The sequence below is a fragment of the Macaca thibetana genome, chromosome 16, assembly GCF_024542745.1.
Source record: "Macaca thibetana thibetana isolate TM-01 chromosome 16, ASM2454274v1, whole genome shotgun sequence".
NCBI lineage: Eukaryota > Metazoa > Chordata > Mammalia > Primates > Cercopithecidae > Macaca > Macaca thibetana.
In genome coordinates, this window is record NC_065593.1 from 51,958,620 (window position 1) to 51,979,765 (window position 21,146).

General features: G+C 54.9%; 4 protein-coding genes across 8 annotated transcripts in view; 3 read left to right on the top strand and 1 right to left on the bottom strand.

The window, feature by feature from the left end:
• The window catches only part of TUBG1 (tubulin gamma 1), a 70,384-nt gene that overhangs the window by 6,292 nt on the left and 42,946 nt on the right, over nucleotides 1-21,146 (top strand). The gene's annotated exons all lie outside the window — the stretch shown is intronic.
• On the top strand, nucleotides 509-20,773 carry MLX (MAX dimerization protein MLX). Of its 4 annotated transcripts, XM_050762828.1 has the most exons (10): nucleotides 1,968-3,057; nucleotides 3,151-3,318; nucleotides 3,464-3,510; nucleotides 14,981-15,034; nucleotides 15,487-15,523; nucleotides 16,366-16,472; nucleotides 16,732-16,831; nucleotides 17,034-17,133; nucleotides 17,512-17,713; nucleotides 19,638-20,773. In XM_050762828.1, exons 1-10 carry the CDS (start codon nucleotides 2,961-2,963, stop codon nucleotides 19,692-19,694), a joined length of 969 nt encoding a protein of 322 aa, XP_050618785.1. In that variant the 5' UTR covers nucleotides 1,968-2,960; the 3' UTR covers nucleotides 19,695-20,773. The 4 variants fall into 4 exon arrangements, with proteins under 4 accessions (XP_050618786.1, XP_050618785.1, XP_050618788.1 ...); XM_050762830.1 differs by lacking the exons at nucleotides 1,968-3,057; nucleotides 3,151-3,318; nucleotides 3,464-3,510 and adding an exon at nucleotides 16,001-16,090 and having other exon boundaries at nucleotides 14,963-15,196; XM_050762831.1 differs by lacking the exons at nucleotides 1,968-3,057; nucleotides 3,151-3,318; nucleotides 3,464-3,510 and having other exon boundaries at nucleotides 14,955-15,196.
• COASY (Coenzyme A synthase) lies at nucleotides 9,983-14,147 on the top strand. Of its 2 annotated transcripts, none has more exons than XM_050762675.1 (10): nucleotides 9,983-10,081; nucleotides 10,471-11,181; nucleotides 11,820-12,034; nucleotides 12,290-12,421; nucleotides 12,555-12,744; nucleotides 12,829-12,893; nucleotides 13,070-13,154; nucleotides 13,349-13,446; nucleotides 13,537-13,683; nucleotides 13,784-14,147. In XM_050762675.1, exons 2-10 carry the CDS (start codon nucleotides 10,482-10,484, stop codon nucleotides 13,844-13,846), a joined length of 1,695 nt encoding a protein of 564 aa, XP_050618632.1. In that variant the 5' UTR covers nucleotides 9,983-10,081; nucleotides 10,471-10,481; the 3' UTR covers nucleotides 13,847-14,147. The 2 variants fall into 2 exon arrangements, with proteins under 2 accessions (XP_050618632.1, XP_050618634.1); XM_050762677.1 differs by having other exon boundaries at nucleotides 9,994-10,347; nucleotides 10,469-11,181.
• Nucleotides 20,365-21,146, bottom strand: part of PSMC3IP (PSMC3 interacting protein) — a 146,736-nt gene continuing 145,954 nt past the window's right edge. Inside the window, exon 9 of the mRNA XM_050762900.1 lies at nucleotides 20,365-21,082. Coding sequence (XP_050618857.1) covers nucleotides 21,026-21,082 — 57 coding nt within the window. The 3' untranslated portion in view covers nucleotides 20,365-21,025. The remainder of the gene's footprint in view (nucleotides 21,083-21,146) is intronic.

Consider the following 21,146-nt stretch of genomic DNA (forward strand, 5'->3'; position numbering starts at 1 on the left):
ATTGGGAGGACTCTGCCATGATTGGGAGGACTCAGGGCTATAGCATGGCCCTGGGGTGGGACCTGTTCTCCCATCCCTTGCCTCACATCCCTGTTTTTGTTTGTTTTTTTGTTTTGTTTTGTTTTGTTTTAGATGGAGTCTTGCTCTTTGCCCAGGCTGGAGTACAATGGCACAATCTTTGCTCACTGCAAACTCTACCTCCTGGTTTCAAGCGATTCTTTTGTGTCTACAAGCTTACACCACCACTCCCGGCTAATTTTTATATTTTTAGTAGAGACGGGGTTTTACCATGTTGGCCAGGCTGGTCTTGATCTCCTGACCTCAAGTGATCCACCTGCCTTCCTGCCTTGGCCTCCCTAAGTACTGAGATTAGAGGAGTGAGCCATAGTGCTGGATCACATCCCTGTTTTTAATACTAACCCCTCTCCTTTGAAAGGAGAATGCCTCCTGTTGAAGGAAAACCTCTTTTTTATTTTTTTTTAGAGACAGTCTCTCTCTGATGCCCAGGCTGAAGTGCAGTGTCGCCATCTTGGCTCAGTGCAGCCTCCGCCGCCTGGGTTCAAACAATTCTTCTGCCTCAGCCTCCGGAGTAGCTGGGACTACAGACGCGTGCCACCACGCCGGGCTAATTATCGGCCAGGCAGATCTCGAACTCCTGACCTCATCATCAGCCCGCCTCAGCCTCTTAAAAAGAGCTGGGATTACAGGCATGAGCCACTGCTCCTGGCCAGGAAAACCTTTTTTCAAACAGTGTTTTCCTTAGCTGTCATGCCACAACAACAGTCACCAACACAGGAGACTTCTGTCACCAAATATTTGGAGAATTTTTCCCACGCGGCAAGCAGTGAAGAGCAGCTGGGTGTCCTCAAGTTCAGTTCCAATGTAATCAACCAGAGACGGCGTCAGATACCACAGGGTGAGGGCACAGACTCATGAGACTACACCCTCCTTCCCACAGGTCACAAGTCCTGGTCCCGAGAACTTCTGACTGACTGGCTTCAAGTTGGAGTTCCTGAGACCCCCTTCCCCTCTATGGAGTCAACTCATTTGCTCTAGTGACCCAAACACAGGGAAACCCTTATTTACTGCTTTATTACAAGGAAAATTTTTTTCTCTCTTCATTTTTTTTTGAGACAGGGTCTCACTGTGTCACCCAGAGTGAGTACAGTGGCAGGGTCTGGCTCTGTCATCCAGGCTGGAGTGCAGTGGCACGATCTTGGCTCACTACAGCCTTGATCCCCCACCAAGTAAGCTGGGACTCCAGGCACACACCACCACACCCAGCTAATTTTTAAATATTTTTTGTAGAGACCAGGTCTCACTCTTGCCCTGGCTGGTCTTGAACTCCTGGGCTCCAGCAATCCCCTTGCCTCAGTTTCCCAAAGTGCTGGGATTACAGGCATGAGCCACTGTGCCCAGCCTCGAAGGATATTTTAAAGATTAGAAATAAATAGCCTGATGAAGAGATACAGACAGGCCGGGCGCGGTGGCTCAAGCCTGTAATCCCAGCACTTTGGGAGGCCAAGACGGGCGGATCACGAGGTTAGGAGATTGAGACCATCCTGGCTAACACGGTGAAACCCCGTCTCTACTAAAAAATACAAAAAACCGGCCGGGCGCAGTGGCTCAAGCCTGTAATCCCAGCACTTTGGGAGACCGAGACGGGTGGATCACGAGGTCAGGGGATCAAGACCAGCCTGGCTAACACGGTGAAACCCTGTCTCTACTAAAAAAAATACAAAAAATAAAACTAGCCAGGCGAGGTGGCGGGCGCCTGTAGTCCCAGCTACTCGGGAGGCTGAGGCAGGAGAATGTCGTAAACCCAGGAGGTGGAGCTTGCAGTGAGCTGAGATCGGGCCACTGCACTCCAGCCTGGGCGACAGAGCGAGACTCCGTCTCAAAAAAAAAAAAAAAAAAAAACCCCAAAAAACTAGCCGGGCGAGTAGTCCCAGCTACTTGGGAGGCTGAGGCAGGAGAATGGAGTAAACCTGGGAGGTGGAGCTTGCAGTGAGCTGAGATCCGACCACTGCACTCCAGCCCGGGCAACAGAGCGAGACTCCGTCTCAAAAAAAAAAAAAAAAAAAGATACAGACAGGGTGGTCTGGAAGGGTCCAGAGCAGGAGCTTCTATCTCTGTAGAGTTTGGGTTACGTCACCCTCTGGGCACATGGATGAGTTCTTCACCTTCTGTCAGCCTCCACGTGTTGAGCTCTCAGAAGCTCCCCTAACCCTGTCCTTTGGGCCTTTTATGGAGAACTCCATTGGCTGTCCATGATTGAAGCATGGACAACTGTGATAATGTGACTGGGCAAAAAGGGTCTGATCTAAGCCTAGCAAGGCTGGTCCAGATTCTTTGGGCCTTTGTGCAGCATTCCTTTCTCCAGGGTATGGGGCAAGGACCCACTCTGGAATGAGGATCCTACAACCACAATCAGATTAGAGTCCTGCCTTGGGCAGCTGAAAAGAGGACAGGAGAAGGTCAGAGAGAGGAGAGGCTGTTTTTTGAGGCCTGAGGTGCCCCAACATTACAATGAAAGACTAACCATGGTCATGTGAATTATGAGCTAGGAACTGTGGACAAAACCAACACATATACAATCATCTCCCACCTCCCAGCGCCTTTACTTTCACAGCCTCTGCAGCAAACTGTGGTCACTATAAGTGCTCCGGTGGCACAGAGGCATACCCAGGGGAATCTTCCCCGGGGGCTACTCTGTGCCCACGTGGGAACCCACACCTCCCCTCCCTCTGACCAGCAACCAGGACAGTTCGTGTTCTAAGCAGTGGGCTCATGTCTGTTGTGGCTCAGAACAGGGTGGGGAGATCAGGCCAGGGACCCGCAGGAGGGCTTATCCTTGAGATTGCGTGGGAGACACAACAAGGGGTGGGGGCCTGCGGGCGGGGCGGGGCGAAGCAGGTGATATCCAGCCCAGAGCCCCAGCCTCTCCCCACAGTCTCACCATGGCCCACACCGTGGTGCTCATCACCGGCTGCTCCTCGGGCATCGGCCTGCACTTGGCGGTACGTCTGGCTTCAGACCCATCCCAGAGCTTCAAAGGTATAGATAGGTAGGGACAGGGAGGGAGAGAAGGGAGGAGCCCCTGGAGGCCAGAAGACAAGTCAGATCTTCCTTCTCTCCCAAAACCTCCAGTATATGCCACATTGAGGGACCTGAAAACACAGGGCCGGCTGTGGGAGGCGGCCCGGGCCCGGGGATGCCCTCTGGGATCCCTAGAGACGTTGCAGCTGGACGTAAGGGACTCAAAATCCGTGGCCGCTGCCCGGGAACGCGTGACTGAGGGCCGTGTGGACGTGCTGGGTGAGCCTCCCAGAAACACATGGGCTCCTAGGAGCTTTCTCCACCCTGCCTTCAACCCAACATGTCCCGAGGCCCAGGGAGCACGAGGGGACAGGCTGTGCTGAGGGTGATGCTGAGGCAGGCTGGTCGGGCCTCTGTCCTGCAGTGTGTAACGCAGGCCTGGGCCTACTGGGGCCGCTGGAGGCGGTGGGGGAGGACGCTGTGGCCTCTGTGCTGGACGTGAACGTGGCGGGGACGGTGCGGGTGCTGCAGGCCTTCCTGCCAGACATGAAGCGGCGCGGTTCGGGACGCGTGTTGGTGACCGGGAGCGTGGGAGGATTGATGGGTGAGTGATAGGTACTGGCCTCCGCAGCTCCAGATTGTGTGGGGAGCTGAGCCTTGAAAGCAGGCTCCGGTGGGAGGGTAGGGGGGTAGGGGTAGGGGTACAGTCAGCTTGGAGGGCCACCGCCTTCCCGGGTATGACCCCCTGGCCCCTGGGCCTCAGGAACCTCGTCTCCCCACCTAAGGGCTACCCTTCAATGACGTTTACTGCGCCAGCAAGTTCGCGCTCGAAGGCTTATGCGAGAGTCTGGCAGTTCTGCTGCTGCCCTTTGGGGTCCAGTGAGTCAACACCTCCGTCTCCCCAACCCTCTGAACTCTGACCTAGAGACCCCGAGCACCCCGTCATGCGGGAGCTGCTCTGGGGCGATCTCCCTGGCCCTCCCTGCCCGGCTCACTTTTGCTGTGTGCCAGGGCTCCCGCGTAGCCTCAGATGGATTTGGGAGGGCTGCTCCAGCAGGAACCCGCGTTTCAAATGTTCTGGTTATCACCAGCACCCTTTCTGCCTCACTGCGCAGCGCAGCGGTGCGGGGCCCGGGACGTGGTCGGGGCTGGGGCTGGAGTTGGGGCTGGGACTGGTGCCTGGCTCGCGTCCGCCCCCGCCCACTCGTTGCTCTCGGGCCGGCAGCTTGAGCCTGATCGAGTGCGGCCCAGTGCACACCGCCTTCATGGAGAAGGTGTTGGGCAGCCCAGACGAGGTGCTGGACCGCACGGACATCCACACCTTCCACCGCTTCTACCAATACCTCGCCCACAGCAAGCAGGTCTTTCGCGAGGCGGCGCAGAACCCTGAAGAGGTGACGGAGGTGAGCGCGGGGCTGGACTCCGGGAGCCGGGGCGGTGCGTCCCCCCGCGCGCATTGGTGGCCAGAGCGCTCCTTCCGCTGCCGCAGGTCTTCCTCACCGCTTTACGCGCCCCGAAGCCGACCCTGCGCTACTTCACCACCGAGCGCTTCTTGCCCTTGCTGCGGATGCGCCTGGACGACCCCAGCGGCTCCAGCTACGTGGCCGCCATGCACCGGCACGTGTTCGGCGACGATCCGGCAGAGGCCGAGGCTGGGGCCGGGCCTGGGGCCGGGGCCGGGCCCAGTGAGGTGGGGGACCCTGAGCTCGGCGATCCTCCAGCCGCCCCGCAGTAAAGGCTTCCTCAGCCGTTGTCTCCCTCGCCCTTCTTTGTCCTCTGGGTCTGTGTGGTCCCTGGGGACGGGGCGGCGGTGGTGGTGGCGGCGGTTGTGGGTGGCTAAGATAGATCGCGTTAGCCAGTTTTACCAGCGCAGCTAGGCGCAATGGCTGTCGCCTGTAATACCAGCGCTTTGGGAGACGGAGACAGGAGGATTGCTCAAGCCCTGGAGTTGGAGACCAGCCAGAGCAACATAGTGAGACCCCCATCTCTACAAAAATAAAAAACTTAAAAATCAGCACAGTGGCACCATTCCTTGAGCCCAGGAGTTGGAGGGTGCAGTGAGCATGATGGGGCCACTGCACTCCAGCCTGGGCGACAGAGTGAGACCCGTCAGTTAATCAAATCAACCAACCAACCGAGCAACTCAGAAACCGAAGTCCAGAAAGAAGCAGCCCAGGATCACGCCTCAAGTCCACCTTAAGCCCAGACACAGTCCCTGGATACCCAATGGGCATCTGCAGGAGGAGTTAGGTGGCACTTGGGTTGGAGTAGAGTCAGGTTATGACCTGGACCCCATTAGCCATGAGACCTCAGGCAAGTTCCTTACTTTCTCTGAGTCTTTCTTTTCTTTCTTTCTTTCTTTTTTTTTTTTTTTTTTCCTGAGACAGAGTTTTGCTCTTGTTGCCCAGGCTGGAGTGCAATGGGGTGATCTCGGCTCACCACAATCTCCGCTTCCCGGGTTCAAGTGAGTCTCCTGCCTCAGCTGGGATTATAGGCATGCACCACCATGCCCGGCTAATTTTGTATTTTCAGTGGAGATGGGGTTTCTCCATGTTGGTCAGCCTGGTCTCAAACTCTTGACCTTATGTGATCCGCCCGCCTCAGCCTCTCAAAGTGCTGGGCATACAGGCATGAGCCACCCCATCCGGCCCTCTGAGTCTTTCTCATCTGTAAAATGGGTATAATAATGCCTATCTAATGGGTTTTAGTAATGGTGGAGATAACGCCTGAAAGTGCTGGTATAGAGGTCTTAATAGCCAACAAGGACTGTTATTAGAACGAATAGTAATATGACTACTGTCACATTTTGCAAATGTGTAAAGAAGAAAGAGGGTTAAATGAATCAAAGGGAGACAGCCCCACTCACCCTGCTCTGCCCCAGAAGACTGAGAGATCCCCACCATCTGGGAAGCTGCCTCACCAGGAGTTCCAGCTGGGGCTACAGGACTGGCTACTTTGCTACAATGGCCTGTCGTTCCTGAGCCCAGTGGAAAGTCCCAGTGGGGGCAGGAGTCATTGATAGGGGCAGTAGGGTTGTAGAGAAACTCTCTGAACTTCTGTGGAGGTCTGGTGCGGGGGAGGAGTGAACAGGTAAGAGGCTAGGTGGGGATGCAGCAGAGGAAGAGGGCAGGAGTGCCCCAGGAGGGGACGGTACTGAGGGAGGGATTCAGCTGGGTCTGAGAGGGAGGGAAGGGTGAGGGGGATAGCCCTTTGGAGTGGGCAGGGACATGACCACAGAAAATCTGGGAAGTGGAAACAGACAGGAACTTGCTGGAGTTCTTGGAGCTTTGTGTGGGGCACTGGGGGAAGAAGGCAGGCTCTCCACCCTGACCTGCCCCCACCTCCGGATGAGGGTCTTCTCTGCCTGTTGGATGATGTGCTGCCTCTGCTCTTGGAGGAAGAGGCCTCCCAGCCACCCTCTCCTGCCGGTCTCTTTGCCCTGCTGACCCAGACAGATCTGCTATCCCTGCAGCATCCAGGAAGGCCACAGGGAGGGGGCCCAGGTGGCATGGGTTTCTGAGGCCTGAGATCTGCTCTGAGTCCCGCTCTCACTAACCCCCTTTGCCCCTCTGTGACAGTGTGTGTACGTATGTGTGCATGTGTGTACCTGTGTGGTGTGGCTCACAAGGTCACCCCTGGGGGTGGGATAATAAGAGGTAAAGTGTGACCCCCCTCTTCCATACATTCATACTTTTTTTTCAAACTTGTGAATATTCACATTGGTTGTTTTTTTTTTTTCTTGAGACAGTCTCGCTCTGTCGCCCAGGCTGGAGTGCAGTGGCGCAATCTCCGCTCACTGCAAGCTCTGCCTCCCAGGTTCAAGTGATTCTCCTGCCTCAGCCTCCCGAGTAGCTGGGACTACAGGCGCCCGCCACCACGCCCAGCTAATTCTTTTTGTATTTTTAGTAGAGACGGGGTTTCACCATGTTAGCCAGGATGGTCTCGATCTCCTGACCTCGTGATCCACCTGCCTTGGCCTCCCAAAGTGCTGGGATTACAGGCATGAGCCACCACGCCCGGCCACACATTGTTAATAATTTTGTGCGTCCCATGACTTCGAATAGAGCACTTAGATGCCGATGACCCCCCACCAAAGAAACCCTACTGTCTTCCACAGACTCCAGGTCTGTATCCCCAACTGCCTACTCAATACAACATCTCCACCTGATGCAATGAACTTAATGTGTCCAAACCCCAATTCCAGATTTCCAGTCCTCCTACTGGCTCCTTCCCCAGTCTTCTCTACTTTACTATGTGACCACTCCTTTTTCCCCAATACTCGTTTTAAAAACCTGGAGTAGTCCTTGCCTCCAGTCTCTCTCACCTTTCAACCAATTCATCAGCAAATACTGACAGCTCTAGCTTTACTCATCAAACCATATTCCGAAATCACCCTATTCCGGATTGCACGGTGTCATCTCTCCCTAGAATTACAGCTGTAGCCTCCTAGCTAGTTTTCTTGATTCCACTCTTGCCCATCAGCAGTAAAATTACCACAGTGCATTTAAAATGATCTTTTAAAATGATAGGGCTGGGCGTGATGGCTCATGCCTATAATTGCAGCACTTTGTGAGGCTGAGGCGGACGTTATTGCTTGAGGTCAGGAGTTTGAGACTAACCAGATGAAACCCTGTGTCTACTAAAAATACAAAAATTAGCCAGGCATGGTGGTGGATGCCTGTAATCCCAGCTGCTCCGGAGGCTGACAAAGGAGAATCGCTTGAATTAGGGAGGTGGAGGCTGCAGTGAGCCAAGATTGGGACACTGCACTTCAGCCTGGGCAACAGAGACTTTGTCTCAAATAAATAAAAATTGGCTGGGCATGGTGGCTCACGCCTGTAATCCCAGCACTATGGAAGGCTGAGGTGGGTGGATCACCTGAGGTCAGGAGTTCAAGACCAGCCTGGCCAACATGGCGAAACCCTGTTTCTACTAAAAACCCAAAAGTTAGCCAGGTGTGGTGGCACGTGCCTGTAATCCCAGCTACTCAGGCTGCTGAAGCAGGAGAATTGCTTGAACCTGGGAGGTGTAGGCTGCAGTGAGTGGAGATTGTGCCATTGCACTCTAGCCTGGGCAACAAGAGTGAAACTCCACCTCAGAAGAATAATAATAAAATGAAAAAAATTAAAATAAAAAAGGGAGCCTGGGCAACAAAGTGAGACCCGGTCTCTACAAAAAAATAAAATTATTTGGATGTGGTGACATATATCTGTAGTCTCAGCTACTTGGGAGGCTGAGGTGGGAAGACTGTTTGAGCCCAGGAGGTCGAGGCCACAGTAAACTGTGGGCACACCCACTGCACTCCAGCCTGGGCAATAGAGGGAGACCCTGTCTCAAAAAAAGAAAGAGGGGCCGGGCGCGGTGGCTCAAGCCTGTAATCCCAGCACTTTGGGAGGCCGAGACGGGTGGATCACGAGGTCAGGAGATCGAGACCATCCTGGCTAACACGGTGAAACCCCGTCTCTACTAAAAAATGCAAAAAACTAGCCGGGCGAGGTGGCGGGCGCCTGTTGTCCCAGCTACTCGGGAGGTTGAGGCCGGAGAATGGCGTAAACCCGGGAGGCGGAGCTTGCAGTGAGCTGAGATCCGGCCACTGCACTCCAGCCTGGGCGAGAGAGCGAGACTCCGTCTCAAAAAAAAAAAAAAAAAAAAAAAAAAAAAAAGAAAGAGGCCGGGTGTGGTGGCTACGCCTGTAATCCCAGCACTTTGGGAGCCCAAGGCTGGTGAATCACTTGAGGGCAGGAGTTCGAGACCAGCCTGGCCAACATGGAGAAACCCCGTCTCTATTAAATATACAAAACTTAGCTGGGCATGGTAGTTTGTGCCTGCAATTCCAGCTACTCGGGAGGCTGAGGCAGGAGAATCGCTTGAACCCGGGAGACGGAGGTTGCAGTGAGCTGAGATTTCTCCACTGCACTCCAGCATGGGTAAAAAAAGTGAGACTTGGCCGGGCACAGTGGCTCACGCCTGTAATCCCAGCACTTTGGGAGGCTGAGGCGGCCAGATCACGAGGTCAGGAGATGGAGACCATCCTGGCTAACACGGTGAAACCCCGTCTCTACTTAAAATACAAAAAAAAATTAGCCGGGCGTGGTGGCGGGCGCCTGTAGTCGCAGCTACTTGGGAGGCTGAGGCAGGACAATGGCGTGAACCCGGGAGGTGGGGCTTGCAGTGAGCCTAGATCGCGCCACTGCACTCCAGCCTGGGCAACAGAGCAAGACTCCGTCTCAAACAAAAAAAAAAAAAAAAAAAAAAAAGAGAAAGAAAAAAAGAGAAAGAAAGAAAGAAGAAAGAAAAAAAAAGTCTGTTCCTGTGTTTGCTCAGAACACCTTCTATGGCTTCCCATTTCAGTAAAATCCAAGTGTCTTAGCCCGTTTTGTGCTGGCTAAATCGGAAAACCACAGACTGGATAATTTGTAAAGAATCAAAGTTTATTTTGCTCACAGTTTCACAGTTTTAGGGGCTGGAAAGTGCAAGAACCTCATGCAGTATCTAGCAAAGGGCTGTCCCAGGATGGAAGGGCAGAAGGTGGAAGCAAACGAGAGACAGGAAATTGGGCCTGTCCAGTAGCCTCCCACGTGAGGATCCTCGGACTGAGAGGGTACTAAGAGGACTGACACAGCGCAACCCTGTGATCCCCACCTCCGTCCCTGGAACGTAGGAAATCTGGGTGTTAGTTCTGGCTTTGCGATGCCTCTTGGGTGACCTGGCTGAAGCTAATCTCTCCTCATTAGGCCAGAAGGGAATCTGTGAAGTGGGCTTTGAATCCTGCCTTGACTTTCTCCGCCCAGTCCCGGCGGAGATCATATCGCGACTGACGCTTCACCCACTTCCAGAGCCTTCGAGATAGGCCCCGCCCCATCAGCAGGACGCGTCCCACGCCACTTGAAGTCTCGCGAGAATCCCGCGATGAAGCGAAGTCGAGACGTTTGACCGTCCTCGTTTTCCGTAGTTCCGAGTTGCGGTTTCTGTTAGTGTTTCCGGGTTGCCGCCAGGGAAGCCTCCGCGGTGGTGCAAGTGGAACCAAAGCCTTGAGGTTTCAGTGAGTAGGGGACCGACGTGAGCTTGAGCGTCCCCCTTTAGCGTCCCTCTTCGATTCTTTGGAGACTCTGGTGCAGCTTAGCAAGAGGGCCCAGGATTTTTGGATCCCCAGCCCTGTGACAAGGGTTCCTGTACAGTTTCCCCCTCCCAGGATTTCGACTCAGTTCAGCGAAGTCACCGCTCCGTCTGAGAAATGAGGACACCAAGGCTTAGAGCACAGCCCCGAGGCGCCGTCTGCCAGGCCCCGTCCCCTCCCCCGGCTCCTCTCGATCAGCATTGAAACCCCGTCCCTGCTCCAGGTCTCCTCTGGGGTCCAAGGTCCTGTGCAGGCCTCTGCCTTGGCCGCAGGCCCTTCCGTCACCGTCGCCTCGTCTCCCTGACTGTCCGCAGGCCTGGGCAGCATGGCCGTATTCCGGTCGGGTCTCCTGGTGCTCACGACGCCGCTGGCCTCCCTGGCCCCTCGCCTGGCCCCCATCCTGACCTCGGCGGCCAGACTGGTGAATCACACACTCTATGTACACCTGCAGCCTGGCATGAGCCTGGAGGGCCCGGCTCAGCCCCAGTCCGGCCCCGTGCAGGCCACGTTTGAGGTTCTTGATTTCATCACCCACCTCTATGCTGGCGCCGACATCCACAGGCACCTGGATGTCAGAATCCTACTGACCAATATCCGAACCAAGAGCACCTTTCTCCCTCCCCTGCCCACCTCAGTCCAGAATCTCGCCCACCCGCCAGAAGTCGTGTTGACAGACTTCCAGACCCTGGATGGCAGCCAGTACAACCCGGTCAAGGAGCAGCTAGTGCGATACGCCACCAGCTGTTACAGCTGTTGTCCACGACTGGCCTCGGTGCTGCTATACCCCGATTATGGGATAGGAGAGGTGCCCGTGGAGCCCCTGGATGTCCCCTTACCCTCCACGACCAGGCCAGCTTCCCCCGTGGCCAGGTCTCCAAAGCAGCCGGTGCGTGGCTACTACCGTGGTGCTGTCGGTGGCACGTTTGACCGCCTGCACAACGCCCACAAGGTGTTGCTCAGTATCGCGTGCATCCTGGCCCAGGAGCAGCTTGTGGTGGGAGTAGCAGACAAAGATCTGTTGAAGAGTGAGTGAGAGGGACCCTGGACTAGGGCAGTGGAGGATCCCCGTATCTCCCCATTCCAGACCCTTATGCCGAGATCGAGGAAGGGTAGGGCCATTCACTACTTCCCACCCTTCCCAAATGTCACAGTGGTTGACACTCAGTTGGTGCTAAGGACATTTTGTCAAACAGCTTTCTCAGCATGTGGTCCAATCACCACTCAATCAGAATACCCTAAATGTGAAGCAAAGGGATCTGCACTTTAGCAAGTATTCCAGGAGATACACCCTAACGAAACACTGGGAATGAATGGGTGAGTGAGCTGCAGGTAGCAGTGCCACAGACAGGAGGAGGAAACTCAAGCATGGCATGGGTCTTGGAATTTTCCATCTGCCTCTGATGCCCTCTGGCACTGCTCATTCTCTGGAGTGGTTTCCTGGTGGCTTATTTTCTGGACACATGCCAGCCCTTGGAGTGACTATTGTGCTTGCCTGTTTCTTCACCTTCATGCTCCCCTCACCATCACCATAGGCCTTACCAGCTGAACCCTTTCTGCCACCCCCCTCTGGAGATACTGTACTTAGGGACACTTTTCCCCAAACTGGCCCATACTTTCCTTCCCAGTAAAAAGATCTCACTGTTCTTCTGGGCTCCTTCCCTAGGCAAGTTGCTCCCTGAGCTGCTCCAACCTTACACAGAACGCGTGGAACATCTGAGTGAGTTCCTGGTGGACATCAAGCCTTCCTTGACTTTTGATATCATCCCCCTGCTGGACCCCTATGGGCCCGCTGGCTCTGACCCCTCCCTGGAGTTCCTGGTGGTCAGCGAGGAGACCTATCGTGGGGGCATGGCCGTCAACCGCTTCCGCCTTGAGAATGTAACCCCTGAGGGAGACTGGCAGGGGGAGTGGATGGGGGACGGGGAAGGCCATTTTGAGGGGACTGTTGGAAGTACCATGGCCCCAGAGAAGTGGGGGCTTAGGGTGGTGGGAAGAAGCAAGGAGGAACTGGTTCTGTTTGCCTGCTGAGTTGGAGGAGGAGCCTGGGGAGGAAGGGGAGGATGGGGGGCAGGTTGGATGTCAGGGGCTTCCTCTCACTCCTTCCCTCTTTTCACCCTTTCCTCTTTACCCCAGAACCTGGAGGAGCTTGCCTTGTACCAGATCCAGCTGCTGAAGGACGTCAAACATACAGAGAATGAAGAGGACAAAGTCAGCTCCTCCAGCTTCCGCCAGCGAATGCTGGGAAACCTGCTTCGGCCTCCATATGTAAGCTTCTCTCCCTCCTTCCCTCCTGCTTGGGTGTGCTGGCAATGCTGAAGAGTAGAAGCTGAGGGTCTCAGCCCCAGGCATGAGGCTGAGGGCCCCAGTAACTGTGGGTTCCCTTTCACCTACCCCCCAGGAAAGGCCAGAGCTCCCAACGTGTCTCTATGTAATTGGGCTGACTGGCATCAGTGGCTCTGGGAAGAGCTCAATAGCTCAGCGGCTGAAGGGCCTGGGGGCGTTTGTCATTGACAGTGACCACCTGGGTCATCGGGCCTATGCCCCAGGTGGCCCTGCCTACCAGCCTGTGGTGGAGGCCTTTGGAACAGGTAATAACTGGGGAAGGCTGGAAGTGGCCTGGAGTGAGGAGCTAGCCAGGCGTCTGTGCTCAGTTGTCTATCTCTGTTGTCCAGATATTCTCCATAAAGATGGCATCATCAACAGGAAGGTCCTAGGCAGCCGGGTGTTTGGGAACAAGGTAAACAACAGTTTCCTAAGGGCTCCTAAGCCGCTACTAGACCCAGGGGTCAGGGTCTGGTGGACCTCTCTGGTCTGGCCCAGAATGCCGATTCCACTGATCTGTTCTCAACACCACCTTGCTCGGGCTGGCGTCTTCTAGAGAAGGTAACCTCTGCCCTCTGTTCCCCTCCCCAGAAGCAGCTGAAGATACTCACGGACATTATGTGGCCAATTATCGCAAAGCTGGCCCGAGAGGAGATGGATCGGGCTGTGACTGAGGGTGAGTAGGAGGGAGGATAGGAGCAGCCAAGGGGACAGTTAAGCTGATTCTTCCCCCAGGAGCTTCCCTGCCCCATGTGGGACTGTCTGCTCACCCTGGGACTGTGTTGCGTGTGCTTACCCTGGGACTGTGTTGCGTGTGCTTTGCCTGGGAGAGCGTCAGCACTGCTGGCGGTGACTGGGCTCTCCCCACAGGAAAGCGTGTGTGCGTGATTGATGCGGCTGTGCTGCTTGAAGCCGGCTGGCAGAACCTGGTCCATGAGGTGTGGACTGTTGTCATCCCTGAGACTGAGGTATCTCAGCCCCACCCCCACGCCATCCCTACTGCAGATCCTATCCTGTGAGCTGGAATTCTTCCTGACAAATGTCTCGTCTGTGCCCAGGCTGTAAGACGCATTGTGGAGAGGGATGGCCTGAGTGAAGCTGCAGCTCAAAGCCGGCTGCAGAGCCAGATGAGCGGGCAGCAGCTTGTGGAACAGAGCCACGTGGTGCTCAGCACCTTGTGGGAGCCGCATATCACCCAACGCCAGGTTGGTGCCCAGGGCAAGGCTGGGTTGTGGGGAAGGAGTCTCCAGTGGATGCTGCCTGACCCTGCCCTCTCTTCCTCCCAACATTCCGGCCTGTCTGAAGGTGGAGAAAGCCTGGGCCCTCCTGCAGAAGCGCATTCCCAAGACTCACCAGGCCCTTGACTGAGAAGTTCTCAGTGGGGCCAGACTGGCCCCTGGAGCTGACAAGCGACCCCGTGGTGAGGAGAAATGGGGGCCTTGATGCGTATCCTGGTTCAGGCCCAGAGGTCTAAGCTATGCTGTGTAGGACATGGCCAGGCCTGGTGGACTCAGGAAGCCTACCCAACACTGGTATTTGGCCAACACTGAGGATGTGGTTCATGGATGAGCAGGCCCCTCCCCACTCTTGCCCATGGGTGACTCTTACCCACAGCTGACTAGGGCCAGCGCAAATACTGGAACCTGTAACAGAATTAAAGGTGAATGTTGCCAGGTATTGCCTGGATGGTGTCTGCTTCCTGCTCCAATGCCTCTAAGTCTCTTTGAGATCCTTAAGCCACAAGTGCAGGGCCCAGGCCTGAGCTGGAAGCCTGGGCAATGCAGTGGTTAAGAGGATGGCCGGATGGCCTTTAGGCGAGCCTTGGCCCTCCCACTGACCAGCTGTGTGCTTCTGAGTAAGGTGTAGACTTTCTAGGTACTGCCGTGTTTTTTTGTTTTTGTTTTTTTAATCTGAGAGGCCGCATAACCTAGCTAGCGGGTTCTTTGCAAGGGTTCATTCCACATGCATCCTGCCAGACACTGGGCTGGGTGTTGGAAGATCAGCCTTCCACGCGCCAGGCGGGGCCTCTGCCCTCACAGAGCTTGCAGCCTGGTGGGGTCGGACAGTGTGGCTGCGGAGCTTCTCTGCCCGGCTCCTGACACACCCGCTACAGTGCAGGTCCGGGGAGCGCGGGGAGACCGCCCGCAGGGTAACGTGTGGAGCCAGCCGGCCGGACAGTGCGCATGCACACACTACCTGCGGCGGTATGCTGACAAGCCAATTGCAGGTACTCCATCTTACAAAACGCGCTTCATGTCGCCGCCATTCCAATGCCTAACCCAGAGAGGGCAGGCATGACGGGGAGCAGTCCCGAAGGCGGCTGGCGCCAGGCCGAGCGCCGGGCTTTGACAGCTGGAGTCCAGGAGACGTCTTTGGGCCGCGCATGCGCGATGCTCTCGCCCTGCCCAACCTCTCGGTCGCGGATTGGCGGGCGTGGGTCACGTGGGCACACCACCCGTTTCCTCGCCGCAGGGGGCCCGCCCGCCGGCTCGTTTCCGGTCCGGTGGGTCCAAGATGACTGAGCCGGGCGCCTCTCCCGAGGACCCTTGGGTCAAGGCAAGCCCCGTGGGCGCGCACGCCAGCGAGGGGAGGGCGGGTCGGGCTCGTGCACGTAGGGGGGCCGGAAGACGAGGGGCTTCCCTCCTGTCCCCAAAGTCCCCCATGCTCTCCGGGCCCCGGGGCTGCAGAGAAGACAGCTCTCACCCCGCGTGTGCCAAGGTGGGGAGACAAACGAGGCGTGTGCGCGCGAGTCGGGGGAACAGGGGACTGGGGTGGAGTAGGGGCGGAAGAGATCATACACGGAGGAGGCGCTCGCACGGCCTAGCCTGTGCCAAGTCTCGGGGGAATCATTAAGGTGCCCGCGCACCCCGGGCTGTGTGCGCGCGAGCGCGCAGGGTGACAGAGGTGCCTTCCCGGAATGCGGGGCGCGCTGTGTGTGCCTGCAGTGAAAGTGTCGCCCCCACCAGGGGCGGAGGTCTGACGGGCCCCTCCCGTGCTCTGTGCCGCAGGTGGAGTATGCCTACAGCGACAACAGCCTGGACCCCGGTGAGTAGCTCCCCCATCTTAAGCTCTAGAGGTACACTCCCGCCCAGGCTCTCTAGAATTCTTGTGGTGTTGCCAACCACGCCTGAGCACAGTCCACTGTCCCTGAGCAGAGTTCCTGGCTTGAGACAGCAGGAGCTGAAGGACGAGGGCAGAAAACAACTGAGGGTGACACCTAGTTCCCTCTGTTCTGGAACAGGGAAGTGGTGGAACTAATGGCAGCTGATCACTCACACTCTGTCACGTCCAGATGCCCGTTTGTGAGCCAGGGGGTATCATGCAGGCCTATGGAGCAGTGTAGACACTAGGGAGCAGAGCGCTGCAGCGTAGTCTGGCTGGAAGTGGGGGGCCCAGTATAGTTGGCTTTGGGTTGAAGGGAAGAGGTCAGCATTTAAGAAAGCCATTGTGTCCTACAGGTGTCTGAGGGTCTGGCAGTGTTCCCCACCCTGCCCCTTAGTGATTGGGGCCTCTCTTTTCCAGGGCTTTTTGTAGAAAGCACCCGCAAGGGGAATGTAGTGTCCAGAGCTAATAGCATCGGTTCCACCAGTGCCTCTTCTGTCCCCAACACAGGTAGGCAGTTACATCCCCCCCACCTCGAGGGGCTCAGACACGTCATAATTGTAGTACCTTTCCTAGACAGGGAAGCCCCAGCCATCCGCACAGGGGTGCTGGAGCCCAAGTATCAGACACAGGGTCTCACCATCTTTCACCTCATCTGGAACATTAGGTTCTCTGTCCATCTGCCTTCTCTGGACACCAGGTTCTTCCCAGATGGGGAAAGGTGGGCTAGCTGGACCCCACTGGGCCCCAAGATGACCTCTCCCTGCCCCCATCTCTGAGCGTAGATGACGAGGACAGTGATTACCACCAGGAGGCCTACAAGGAGTCCTACAAAGACCGGCGGCGGCGAGCACACACTCAGGCTGAGCAGAAGAGGAGGGACGCCATCAAGGTGACCAGGGAGGCCTGTGCCTCAGCCAATGTAGGAGGGCCCTGCATAGTTCAGCTTCCCTGTGCCCTGACCCTCTCAGACAGTCCCAGGCACCCTAGGGGTGGGCAGATAGTGTAGTCCCAGGCACGAACACTTCCATTGCAGCCTTCCCAACCCGTTGTGTTTGTGAGCATAGAACTTGGTATCACGAAAGAACTTTGTGCCAGTTTGCTTTAATCTCTCAGGGTTAAAAACCCCATTTCCCCTGCTGTCTCCACAGAGAGGCTATGATGACCTTCAGACCATCGTCCCCACTTGCCAGCAGCAGGACTTCTCCATTGGCTCCCAAAAGCTCAGCAAAGCCATCGTTCTACAAAAGAGTATGGCTAGGGAAAGCACTGGAGGGGCTGGAGTCAAGAGGGGCTGTGAAGAAGCCAGCGCCTCCTACCCACCCATGGCTCGGCCTTGGTGTGGTGATTGCCATGGGATAGTTGGGGTCTAGGGGAAGGGGAACAAAGTCAGCCTTATCTTCCTGTTTGAGAATACTTCTGTACCTACCCTCTTTTCCTGCCCCTACCCTAGCCATTGACTACATTCAGTTTTTGCACAAGGAGAAGAAAAAGCAGGAGGAGGAGGTGTCCACGTTACGCAAGGATGTCACGGCCCTAAAGATCATGAAAGTGTAAGAGGGGTGCTGAATGGGGGGAACCAGAGCTTCTGAGGGAACTTCATTGCACACCCTCCCTTGTTCAAAGGCTACATCAGTTACTACAGTACAGGTAATACTCTCAGTTCCTGAGCTAGCCAGTAGAAGCAGGACTGTGTATCCCCAACTGTCCTTACACATGGCAGACACTCAGGAAATGTCTGTTGGATTAATGTAAGGAAGGTTGGAGAGAGAGGGCCATTTCCTGGCCTGGAAGCAGTATTTCCCTGATACTGAACCCCACCCAGAAGCTCTCTGGGGATGCCATTCCTGGAGCACACAGGGTAGTCCCATCATTTTTCTTGGGTGGGCGGAGCTGCTGCAGCACCTCAGCCCTGGCCTGCATGCTTTTAGGAACTATGAGCAGATTGTGAAGGCACACCAGGACAACCCCCATGAAGGGGAGGACCAGGTCTCTGACCAGGTCAAGTTCAACGTGTTTCAAGGCATCATGGATTCCCTGTTCCAGTCCTTCAATGCCTCCATCTCGGTGGCCAGCTTCCAGGAGCTGTCAGCCTGTGTCTTCAGCTGGATTGAGGAGCACTGTAAGCCTCAGGTATGGAGCAACAATGGGCACAGGGCCTGCGGTTTTCTCTACCATCAAGCAAAGTGGCCCAAGCCATCAGCTGTTGAGAAAAGCATGGCAGCTCCTTTTAGATCTTAAGGATATTTCTACAGCTTTCAGGGCCCTGGTATTTCCCCGTTTCTTTGCTGTCTAACCCACATCTTCATGTTATGGTTTCATTTGGCAAGTGTGATGTGAGCTCAATGTCAAGTCCAGCTCTTGCCCTTCTTCTAGCCTATGTTATCGCTGCACCTGTATGGAAGCCCCAGGCATCTGCAGCAGAATTGGAAACAGGGAAATTCTGGGACCCTACCTCCAGGCCCACTCAAGTAGTTGCCCCAAGAGCTTTTTAGAAATGTATTTATAGTGGAGATGTGCTAATGGTATTGCACTAAGTCTTCTAATGGAAGTCTGGTTGCTTTTTCTGAGGCTTTAAACTTGTGTCTGAGATTTCTTTTTTTTTTTTTTGAGACGGAATCTCGCTCTGTCGCCCAGGCTGGAGTGCAGTGGCACGATCTCGGCTCACTGCAAGCTCCGCCTCCCGGGTTCACGCCATTCTCCTGCCTCAGCCTCCCGAGTAGCTGGGACTACAGGCGCCCACAACCGCGCCCGGCTAATTTTTTTTTTTGTATTTTTAGTAGAGACGGGGTTTCACGGTGGTCTCTATCTCCTGACCTTGTGATCCACCTGCCTCGGCCTCCCAAAGTGCTGGGATTACAGGCGTGAGCCACCGCGCCCGGCGTGTCTGAGATTTCTTGTTTGTGGCACAGTCTCGGCTCACTGCAACCTCTGCCTCCTGGGTTCACGCCATTCTCCTGCCTCAGCCTCCCGAGTAGCTGGGACTACAGGTGTGCACCACCACACCCAGCTAATTTTTAGTAGAGACAGGGTTTCACCATGTTAGGCAGGATGGTCTCGATCTCCTGACCTTGTGATCCACCCGCCTTGGCCTCCCACAAGTGCTGGGATTATAGGCATGAGCCACTGTGCCCGGCCTTGTTTCCCAACAGTTTTATTGTGAAACACATTAAACATATTGCAATGTTAAGAGGACTTCACAGTGAACACTCATATACCCAGTACCTAAATTTTACCAAAACATTTTACTGTATTTCCATGTCTCCATCCTGCTTCAGGAGCACCTCAAGTAAACTGCAGACAGACATCAGTACTTCCTGGGGGCCTTTTTTTTTTTTTTTTTTTTTTGAGACAGAGTCTCACTCTGTCACCGAGGCTGGAGTGCAGTGGTATGATCTCAGGTCACTGCAACCTCCACCTCCTGGGTTCAGGCAATTCTCGTACCTCAGCCTCTTGAATAGCTGGAATTACAGGCATGCGCCACCATACCTAATTTTTGTATTTTTAGTAGACACGGGGTTTCACTGTGTTGGCCAGGCTGGTCTTGAACCTCAGGTGATCCACCCGCCTTGGCCTCCCAAAGTGCTGGGATTATAGGCATTAGCCACCACACCTGGCCCCCAGGGGCTTTTTTTTTTTTTTTTTTTTTTTTTTTTGAGACGGAGTCTCGCTCTGCCGCCCAGGCTGGAGTACAGTGGCCGGATCTCAGCTCACTACAGGCTCCGCCTCCCGGGTTCACGCAATTCTCCTGCCTCAGCCTCCCCAGTAGCTGGGACTACAGGCGCCCGCCACCTCGCCCGGCTAGTTTTTTGTATTTTTTAGTAGAGACGGGGTTTCACCGTGTCAGCCAGGATGGTCTCGATCTCCTGACCTCGTGATCCGCCCGCCTCGGCCTCCCAAAGTGCTGGGATTACAGGCTTGAGCCACCGCGCCCGGCCCCCAGGGGCTATTTTTAATGCACTTTTCTAAAATATGTGGCTCATCTAGGCGGGCATCTTTGAAACTACTCTGCACTGACCTGTGCATTGTCTATTTCTTCCTCTGCTGCCCTCGCCAGACCCTGCGGGAGATTGTGATTGGCGTCCTGCACCAATTGAAAAACCAGCTTTACTGACCAGTTCTTGGAAACCTGCAGAACAGCCAACAAGAGGCCCTTGAATCTCTACTTGGCCACTGAACTGCTGGGCCCGTGAGATTGGACTACAACACCTCACACTGCTCAGCTGGTTTCTACTTGGTGTTTGGTTTTCCCAGCCCCATTTTATCTTCAGTGGAGCTGCAGTGTTTTGTGAAAGCTTCTGATTAATTTATTATATTGACGATAAAACTAGACCTAACCAGCCTATCCCCCACTCCATGGAAGTCCTTGGGATGGGTGTCTGCTCTGGACACCCCAAAGAGCTCCTGCCCTCTCAGCCCTTTCTTCAAGCCTCAGATTTCTACTCATAATCTACACAGATTTGGAAACTTTTTTCTCTGTTTTGGTCTCTTGGGCAACATTTGGCCCACATTTGGGCATTTTGGCAGTAGCTGTATGGGAGAAAAAGAGTAAGAGGAAATATTCCCACCGCCACGAAGGGTGAAAGGGCACCTTGTGCCTAGACTAGGGCTGCCTGGTCAGTCCCAGGTGAGGCCAAGGGCTTTCTGGCCATCTTAGGGAGGGGCCACCAGGTTCCTCCCCTCGCTTCATAATCCATCACCTTCCTCCTCTGCTCTGGGTGGTAAGGGAAGCCCTCCTGGTTCCCACAGGCTGTGATGCTGCAGAGGCAGGTGTAATACAGCAGTACATACTGGAAATTTTTTATTTTCCTAAATACCAATGGAATTTTGCTACAGTTACAATTTTGAAATATTAAGTGGGCCTCAAAATCACCCCCAGCCTTTCTGTCTAGCATATCTTGGCCTCTCCCATGTCTCAGTGTTGCCTGCGTTTCTCCTAGGACTTGGGGGTGGGGTGAAAGAGTACAAAAGATACTCGAAAGGTCTCCTGGGGTACACAAGCCCAGTAGGTCCTGAGTGAAGCTGTGGGCCCTCCAAATGCTCATTTTATAGCAACCTCTCTCTGCCTTAGTTCTCCAGGTTCACGTCTGCCTTCCTCAGGTTTGGTATCTGGCAGGTTTGACTATCCAGAGGAAATTAAATATTTTTATATCAAATTAAATTACAATAAATGTTGCCAAATGCTTTCCTTTAGCATTGTTCCAAGTCTAAATGTTAACCTCAAGCTACTGCAATTTAGACAATGAAATGGGCTGGGTCTACCCCAGCCACCAGCCCTCATCCTCCACCCAGTGCTCTGGTTTATGCCCGTCTCCTGACTGCTTTGCTTAAAGGTGAAAAGCAGCAGGAACAACAACAAAAGCCAACCAAAAACAAGGTAGCCAGTCCAGGACATCTCACTCTTCTGACATCCTGCAGTCCCCACCACTCCCGACTGCGGGCCCCTCAGGGGTCTGGGAGTGTGACATTGTAATCTTCATCCGTCTCTATCCCAACTTCCTCCTGTGGGCAGGGAGAGAAGTGAATGAGATGTCACCAGGATAAGACCACAGGGAAGCAAAGAAGG

Bases quoted from the DNA above. Each gene is read 5' to 3' on its own strand.
- COASY (XM_050762677.1), top strand. From the start codon at position 10,274: ATGAGGACACCAAGGCTTAGAGCACAGCCCCGAGGCGCCGTCTGCCAG. The intron at 13,155-13,348 runs GTGAGTAGGAGG...CTCTCCCCACAG, and splicing joins GGATCGGGCTGTGACTGAGG to GAAAGCGTGTGTGCGTGATT. The intron at 13,447-13,536 runs GTATCTCAGCCC...GTCTGTGCCCAG, and splicing joins TTGTCATCCCTGAGACTGAG to GCTGTAAGACGCATTGTGGA.
- MLX (XM_050762828.1), top strand. From the start codon at position 2,961: ATGGCCCACACCGTGGTGCTCATCACCGGCTGCTCCTCGGGCATCGGC. The intron at 15,524-16,365 runs GTGAGTAGCTCC...CTCTGAGCGTAG, and splicing joins CGACAACAGCCTGGACCCCG to ATGACGAGGACAGTGATTAC. The intron at 16,473-16,731 runs GTGACCAGGGAG...CTGTCTCCACAG, and splicing joins AGAGGAGGGACGCCATCAAG to AGAGGCTATGATGACCTTCA.